This window comes from Gavialis gangeticus, unplaced genomic scaffold (genome assembly GCF_001723915.1).
Source record: "Gavialis gangeticus isolate Ggan-Ray unplaced genomic scaffold, GavGan_comp1, whole genome shotgun sequence".
Lineage (NCBI taxonomy): Eukaryota > Metazoa > Chordata > Crocodylia > Gavialidae > Gavialis > Gavialis gangeticus.
Window position 1 is genome coordinate 38,779,800 of NW_017728998.1, and position 8,044 is coordinate 38,787,843.

The window sequence follows — 8,044 nt, forward strand, 5'->3', positions numbered from 1 at the left end:
ACACCCGGCCGGCCGGCCCCGGCCCTGCCCAGTGGGCGCCCCGCCCCATCCCCGCCGCAGGGCAGGCAGCGCCCCAGGCCCGGCTGCGAGGAGCCCGGGCGGGGAGGCTGCGCGCGGGGCCGGGCCCTCGGGATCCTTGCCCCCTGCTCCCCGGGACAGCCGGCTCCCGCCCCAGCACCCCCCTCACAGCCAGACTAGCAGCGTGTAGGTTGCTAGTTAAACAAGGGCATTTCCATTTGGTAATTGATGCAATTACGCCGCGGTGGGCACGGGCAGGCTGAGCTCCAGCCAGCCATCAATCACCCTCCCATTGACCTGTCAAAGCCCCGCACCCCGCCCCCCCCATTGCTGGGGCTAATAGAGAAAAATAGATCCCCGGCTCCTCGTTAATGAGGGAGGGGAGGGGAGGGACCCCCGAGGCCGGAGCTGTCTGCCCTCACGCGGCTCCGGGCTGCCCTCCCCGGGGAGCTGCCAGGGTGCTCACCCCTCCCCCGCGCGGGCACGGCCGGGGGCAGGGGGAGGAGGAGGAACTGGCTGGATCGCAGCCGCTGCCACACTCGCCTCGGATGCAAAAGTTGGGCCACGGGAGTGCCAGGCACCGGGACAGGCGCGGGGTAGAGTCCGGCGCTATCCTGGCTGGGGGCAGGCTGAAGCAGTACAGACCAGTCACTTCCTAACCCCCCCCCGCCCCACACACACACACACACACACACTTATCTACCTGCCAACGCCATTTCTTCCCCTTTTCTTGGAGGCTCCAGGGACATTAGTGTCTGTGTGTGCGCGGGGGGGGGGGGTCTTACACTGTGTTCTCTTAATGACCGCAGTAAGTCCCCCCCACCCCCTTATTTCTTTTTCTAAATCGCATTTGGATTGTGCTTTAAAAAAAGCGACAGGGAGAGAGAGAGGGAGAGAGACCAACCGCAAAGCTTTTCAGGTCCCTGCCTTTGACGTGCATCACAGCACAACATTAAAACAACATGAAACAAGTGTTGAGTGCATCTTAGATGTTAGAGATGATTGGCAAAGATTGTTATATCCCTGATGCTGTCGTTTCGGGATTACTATGACGTCACTTTGATACTCTTCCATGGATGAATGCTAAAGAACTATAGAGCAGAAAATAATACAACAAGCAGGCTCCATATCTTTGCAAGCCTTACGTTATTTCCCCCCTTCTTTTAAATCCCCCTTTTCAGTTAAACCTTCTATACATTTGGGTGTTTCTTTTTTATATATATCTCTATATTTATATATAAACTTATATCTAAAAGGAGGATGGGAGGTGGGGGTAACCTTTTCCAGGCTTCAAACCTTATGCCTCAGATGCCTGGCTGCTTTTCTTAAGTGCAATCATCCATAATTGAGAAAAAAAAAGCCATACGTGGAAATGTGTATGCGAGAAGGTGCATCCTGAAGCAGGGTTCAGTTGCAATCGATCTGGGAGAAAAAATAATATTGCCTATGGTCCAAAAATAAGGAGCAGCTATGTCCTTCTCTCAGTTCGGATACCCCTACAGCACCACTTCACAGGTAAGACAAAAGTGAGTAGCACTCACTTTTGATCAGATTCTGCTGCTGCTGCTGCACTCCAGATGTCTTGTTTCCTTTCCCCCCTTCCTTAGAGTCTTTTTTTTTTAAGGGCACATCTGGAGTCTTCTTTTTTTAAATGTGTGCGCGCGTGTGTCGTTTGTGTTATGCTATGATTAAATAAATAACCCTCAGTTTGCAGGGCAGGGAAGCTGATTTTCCTCCCACTGTTCAATTTTAAGTGCAAGAAAAAAAAAGCCTCGGTGCAGCTGATTTACAAATCTGTATTGATCTATGTTCCTCACTTCCAGCTTTCAGTAGAGGCGAAGCTTTTGCAGAAGCTTTATTCTTTCCTCTGTGATGTTATCCTCGAGCGCTAGTGGCTGGGTACCTGCCGAAAGTATTCGGGCATAGCTGTCTCGTTTTGTGGGGTCTTCCGATGTATTAGTTCTGTGTGTAACTTGCCTCTTCCATTCTCCTCCACCCTACCCCCATATGTCCTTAACTGCATTTTTTCTAAGAATAAGTCGTTTCTTGCCTGGAGGCTTCCAAACTGCCCTCAAATTACCTAAAAAATGCGTCTCTACCGTAAATTGATCCATAATGTATTTTAGTTGGATTATTTATACCCCGGGATCACAGCAAGATTTTTCCTCGGGAAGCTGGCTTCTTTTGCCTTTAAAATTAAGGAAAGCTAATGCCTCTGACTGCATTATCTGACGTATTTAGTGTTTGGTCTATGGTCGAATTAACGGCAAGCACAACTTCTTGCCTTTAAATCAATGGAAACTGAGCGATGGGGGCTGAGGAGAAGCGAGAAGCAGAGAGGGGCTGTAATTTAAGTCTGTTTTTTCCAAAGTTTGGATGAATCGCTCCCACGCCCCCACCCTCCCTTTCTATTTATTTGAAATTTCCCATCATTAGTCGCCTGCCTGGATGTTGTCCCTGCTCCACGCTCGTGCTGCGTCTAAAGTAATCGGCGTGAACCTTCTCTCCCCTCCCCAGTTTTTTGTGTCAGCCAGCCCCAGTACGACTTGTTGTGAATCTGCCTCCAGATCCGTATCGGATGTTACCTCTGGATCTGCCCAAGCTGCTACTCTTTGCTGTCCCTCTTATGAGAACAGGCTGCTGGCCAGCACCAGGACGGAACTCAATGCAGCTCTGGGGATGTACACTTCTCCCTATGCAGCCGCCGCAGCGAGCCAGAGTTATGCCAACTACCTTCCCTACAGTGCAGACCCGTCCACTCTCTACACCACGCTGGTGAGTAGAAATACAAGCACCGTACCCAGGTGATCTTGTCAGTATGTTCTCTATCCCTGTAACTTTGGGGAGGGATAAAGGGGAGGGGAGGGGAGGACAGCCCTCCTGCAACAGGCGACCAACTTGGGCTTCTGGATGGAGTAACAGAGGAGAAAATAGCCAAGAATAATGGAATGGGCACAGTTATCCTGGGGGGAAAGCAGCAGCAGGCATCTCAGCCCGGCAGAGATGCAGAGAACCAGGGTGAGCGTCAGGGGACAGGAAAGCGGGCAGTTTCCACAAGTAGAGGGGTTTCGGATTTTACCACCATCTATCTTAATGTCACAAGCTGCTCCTTCCCTTCCAGAACCCGCAGTATGAAATTAAGGATGGCACCAGCAGTTTGCACTCGGGAATCGCACAGCCTGCTGCCTACTACCCCTACGATCATTCCTTAGGGCAGTATCAGTACGACAGGTAAAACCCCTTTGATCATTTGAGAATAACATTAATATCCCTCTGTGATGCAGCAACAGACATCAAAAAACCCCGGGATTTTCTAGCTGACAAATGTTATACAAAGAGTCCACGCGCCCAGTAACAGCAGTCACCTAAAATAAAACTTTGCAGCTAATCTCAATGCTAATTGCAATGGAATGAAGTGTCTAGGAAAAGGCAAATTGGATTGGCAACATCTGCTACTAAAGTGGTGACACGTGGTGCTCCAGTGTTAAAACAGAGTGTAATACTTTACACTTCACACACACAGGGTTGAATTACCAAGCGGGGCAGGATGCTAACGTGGGAGCCCCGGCTCCAGCTAGCTAGCTGAGTAGTAGCAGAAGATGCTCCCTAGGACAAGAGCAGAGTCATTTTAAGGAAAGCCACTTTTTTTTTTTAATGCACGCATTATGTTTAAACAATCTTACAGGCAAGTTCCTTTTGGGTAACAAATGCTGGTGACATGTTCCCTTAATATTTCCCAGCAGGTATGGGACCGTGGATTTCAGTGGTTCGGCTAGACGCAAAAATGCAACTCGAGAAACAACCAGCACCCTTAAGACCTGGCTGTATGAACACCGGAAAAACCCTTATCCCACCAAAGGGGAAAAAATTATGCTGGCCATCATCACCAAAATGACTCTGACTCAAGTGTCCACTTGGTTTGCTAACGCCAGGCGTAGGCTCAAGAAAGAAAACAAAATGACCTGGTCTCCTAAGAACAAAGCAGGAGAGGAGAGAAAAGAGGAAAACAAGAGAGAAGAGGAGGAATATGGCTTGGAACCTGAAGGCAAAGGTGGGTGGGAAAGGCAAGCTAAGGAGAGGGGTTGAATAGGCAAGTCTGAAAAGGTAGAAGAAATGGAGTATTTCCTCTTGTTTTCCTGAAAGCAGCAAACGTGCTTTAAAAAGCAAGGGAAGGGACAGGCCCCATCTAAGAATAAGAGACAACAGTAAGTCCCAGCTCTGGAGGAAGTTGCGTTTAAAGTCATCAGATAACAGCATCTTCCTTTCCGCGCACCCCTATTAGTGAGTAACTAATCTTGCCTGGCAAAACCTCCCCCATGCCCTTTCACAATTTCGCTAATTCTTTGTTTCCCCTCCCCCTCCCCCTTTCATTATTTTGAAAAGCAGATCAGAAAAGCTGCAAGGAAGAAAAGGAATTAAGACTGAGTGATCTGGATGACTTGGACGAGGAGGAAGCTGAGAAGCTAGACGGGGACCGAAAGGGCACCCATCAAGAAGCCTCCAGCCTCAGCACCGCCTTGGCTGAGTCTGAGAAAAGCGACTGCAGCTTGACGCCACCAAGCAGTTTTCACACTTTCCCCTGTACCAAAGCCAGCTCAGCAGCAGCAGGAGACTTCTTAGAGACGGTGGGCCAAAAGCCAGGCCCCTTAGTGGGCACTATGAGTCAAGTGCAAGAATACGAAACGACAGAAAAGCCCAGAATCTGGTCTTTGGCTCACACGGCAGGTGCCAATGTTATAATTGGCCCCAGCACCCCTGAACCAAGGACGGTGAGCCCGGACTGCTTGCTGCTCAGAGGACGGCACCCTGTCCCTGGGCACTGCGGTGAAGGGAGGCCCCTCGCCAGTCTAAGAACCCAGCCTGGTACTGACAGTGCGTTTGAAGAGCTGCCCCAGGCCACCAAGATATTCAGAAACTCCGCTTTCAACCTCCAGTCAATACAGCTGAACTGTGCTTCCTATCCAGGCTTGGGGGAGACGTGCCAGTATTCCTCAGGAGCTGAAGGTATCCGGACTTCCATATTTCTCTTCGTCCTGAAGGGGGTAAAAATCCTTGAGTGATAAAACCATGCAGCTCTGCCGAAACAGCCCAGTCTCTTTTCCCCGTTAGTGGTAATGGCTGTTTCTATTCCACCACGCTGGTTTGCCTCATTAAACTGTGTCCCAGTTTTGGGGGGGGGGGTAATTCGCTGCAACACAGAGCTGTCTGCTGCCCTAAATATTGTTTTTGCAGATACTTTCCCCAATGTCCTAACCACTCTAATTACTGTAGCGCAACCCGTTGGTGGTTTATCAGAGCCTGCCCTAGGTTTCAGGACGCTGGAAAGCTTGTTGGCCTAGGGAGGAAGCAGGCAAGCGTATATGTGTGAACTGCTGACTGTGAACTGGTTGTGTCTGCACGCAGGGTTTGGGAGAAATGTGAAACCTACCCAAGGAGCCATAGATCTCAGTGAAGCTTGCCTAGTACAGCATAAAGAGAAACTGAGAACAGCTTTTAGGCCAGTGCTGAAGAGGTGAGGTAGGTGATTGACTTTCCTGCACTACATCAGGTTATGGTCTTGTCAGTGGGTCAGTAAAGAGAGGCTGGGCTGGGTCTGCAAGGGGGGACCCTGTTTGGTCTCAAAGCCCGTTTCAAACAGCTGATCGAGGGTGTGTGGCGCTAACACCAGTTTGCTCTTTTCCAAACAGCCGCAAACTTAACAACTCCGGGTTTTATCTTTTAGTACAGAGGTTACAGACCGAGGCTGGGGCTAGATTGTGAAGCCAGGATGAGCAGGGGAGAAGATAGTAACGGGCTCTGCTTTTCAGTAAGATTTCTTCCAGGCCCAACAACTTTTCTAGTAAATGCGTTTGAAATGTTACTTGGAGCACGCACTAATTGGGTCCAAATGTAGCGAAGTGCCTGGGGGCACTGCCTGTGCCTCAGTTCAGCATGTCGCACTCCTGTTCTGTAGGACAGGAGGTGACTACGCCCGTCCCCGCTCTGTAGCTGGGGGTGTAGTTGAAGTCTTTAGTCTCTTAAGGGGCGGAAGCCCCACTTGACCAATGCCAGTGCAATTTTCATCACCTTTCTTTCCCTTTCAGCAGGTTAGCCTCTGTCTTTCTGAGAATCCTGAAGATGGTTCTCAGTCTGCGTCTTGGCTTAAAACAATCCTCCATGAACAATGATGATCTCCACTCCTTGAAAGCATTAACTGTGACTCTGGCTTCCCTCCCCCTGTGATGGGGAGCCGTCATACCAATTGCACAACTTGCTTTTAACAAATGGATGGGACTTAACACACAATCGGAAACAGGACGGAGGAACATTCTAGACCTTGTCTCATGCACTGGATCATTGTAGTTTCGCACAAGTTTACAAAACAGTACTCCTTCCCATCTCTGAGTCCACTGCAAGCCACATCGTCCTCAATGTACAACTACTTTGTCATTTGTTAAACCCCCAGTGATTGTCTTTACCAAAAAAAGCCAAACTTTTTGCTTTCTTTCACCCACATTTGCGTCTTCCTTTAAACTACTACTTTCATTTTCTTTTCTTCCTCTGGTACAGTATCTTTGTAAATCATAATGTCTGTGTTTGTTCTGGGGAGACAGAGAGAGGTATGGTTTAAGTTAATAGTGCAACATGCAAGGCTGTTTCTTTTCTGTCATTGTACAAGGATATGGCTGAAAGTATTTTTAAGAGTCTCTAATTAAAGCGGATCAGCTGAATGGTATGAATCCGTCTTGTGAACCTGTAGAACTGGTAACCTCACTCTGAGCTGCTCACATCCGTGACAAGTAGGGCGATTGATTTCCCAAGAGTGCTGGATTTCTCCTCACCCCTACTCCTTTAAAAAATAGTTTCCCTCCCCCTTGCATACTGGGACAAAAAAACCGGCTGGGTACCCCTGGAAGTTGGAAGTCTAGCGACTGGATTGTAGTAGCAAAGTAGGACATTGTTAGTGGGTCACATCACCACCATCCAGTTTAAAGAGCAGTGCTGTGCTTTACAAGACAGACAAGAAAGGGAAACCGCATCTCTGCATTGTTTCTTTTTAATTAAAAGTGTCATCAAACACTTTCTTGTCGGACTAATAAACCGCGCTTAGATGAGGAAAGAATGTTTCTTTGTTTCTAGAAGTAGTGGCAATAATTTAAATTAATAACTGTAGTAATTAAGAGGTCATCTATAGATCAACCCGATACCAGCTATTTCCAAGTTCACCAGGGTCACCATTTACATTAAGTCATTTGTGGTCAATAGAGTCCAATGAATTTTACCTTAATAAATCAGGGAAATCAATCCTCAATATCGAGTAGGCTTCTGTGTGTTTACCAAAGGCCACCAAGACAAGTGGGACTGCGGAGGTGGAGGTCCTCTCGTTGTGTGACCGAGAAGTGAAGCATGGAATGGGGTCGGGAAAAAATCAATGAGGGGGGAAATCTTTGGAAGTGGCGTGTAGGCAGTGCTTTAGGAGCACGCGTGCGCTTTCCCCGCCAGTGTGCACGGGCGGAGATTAGGGTCTCAAGGAGTTGTTCCCTTTGGGCAGCACGTCTCACCGACTCTCCCGCCTCCCTGCCCGGTGTGATCTCAGCTGGGAGCGGGGCGGAGGCTCCTCTCTCTATTCTTGCGATTGTAGTTGAACCCCTCGATTCGGACCGGGTTGCTTTGAGGTTGCAAGGCATGGCAAACGGCTGTCTGCCTGCCTTGGGTCGAGGCCTTCCTCTCCAAGTTGCCTAAGCGAGGACCGCAGGAAATGCCCCTTTGCAAAGCTGACCTGCAGATTGCGATCATATAATCACGGCCAAGTAGGGTTGGCAGGGCCCTCAGGGGGTCATCTAGTTCACCCCCCTGCTCAAAGCAGAACCATTCTCAAGTGTATCATCCCAGCCAGGGCTTTATCTAGCCGGGTCTTAAAAGCCTGCAAGGATGGAGAGTCCACAGCCTCTCTGGGTAACCTGTTCCAGCGTTTTGCTACCCTCCTAGTGAGAAAATCTATCCTAATATCTAACCTAAACTTCCCCTGCTGCAGCTTGAGATCTTG

At 49.2% G+C, this 8,044-nt stretch overlaps 1 protein-coding gene across 5 annotated transcripts; it reads left to right on the forward strand.

Annotated features, from left to right (window-relative positions):
• Positions 1–894: 894 nt before the first annotated feature.
• Positions 895–6,728, forward strand: IRX6 (iroquois homeobox 6). 5 transcript variants are annotated; one of them, XM_019505730.1, is made up of 7 exons: positions 895–1,533; positions 2,536–2,793; positions 3,140–3,249; positions 3,759–4,069; positions 4,402–5,022; positions 5,422–5,535; positions 6,102–6,728. In XM_019505730.1, exons 1-6 carry the CDS (start codon positions 1,489–1,491, stop codon positions 5,532–5,534), a joined length of 1,458 nt encoding a protein of 485 aa, XP_019361275.1. In that variant the 5' UTR covers positions 895–1,488; the 3' UTR covers position 5,535; positions 6,102–6,728. The 5 variants fall into 5 exon arrangements, with proteins under 5 accessions (XP_019361275.1, XP_019361272.1, XP_019361271.1 ...); XM_019505727.1 differs by lacking the exon at positions 895–1,533 and having other exon boundaries at positions 1,660–2,793; positions 6,105–6,728; XM_019505726.1 differs by lacking the exon at positions 895–1,533 and having other exon boundaries at positions 1,661–2,793.
• The last annotated feature ends 1,316 nt before the right edge of the window (positions 6,729–8,044 follow it).

Excerpts from the sequence above, each read along its gene's own strand:
- IRX6 (XM_019505727.1), top strand. The coding sequence starts at position 2,467 with ATGTTGTCCCTGCTCCACGCTCGTGCTGCGTCTAAAGTAATCGGCGTG. Across the intron at positions 2,794-3,139 it reads CCACTCTCTACACCACGCTG|AACCCGCAGTATGAAATTAA; the intron begins GTGAGTAGAAAT and ends CTTCCCTTCCAG. Across the intron at positions 5,023-5,421 it reads GTATTCCTCAGGAGCTGAAG|GGTTTGGGAGAAATGTGAAA; the intron begins GTATCCGGACTT and ends GTCTGCACGCAG.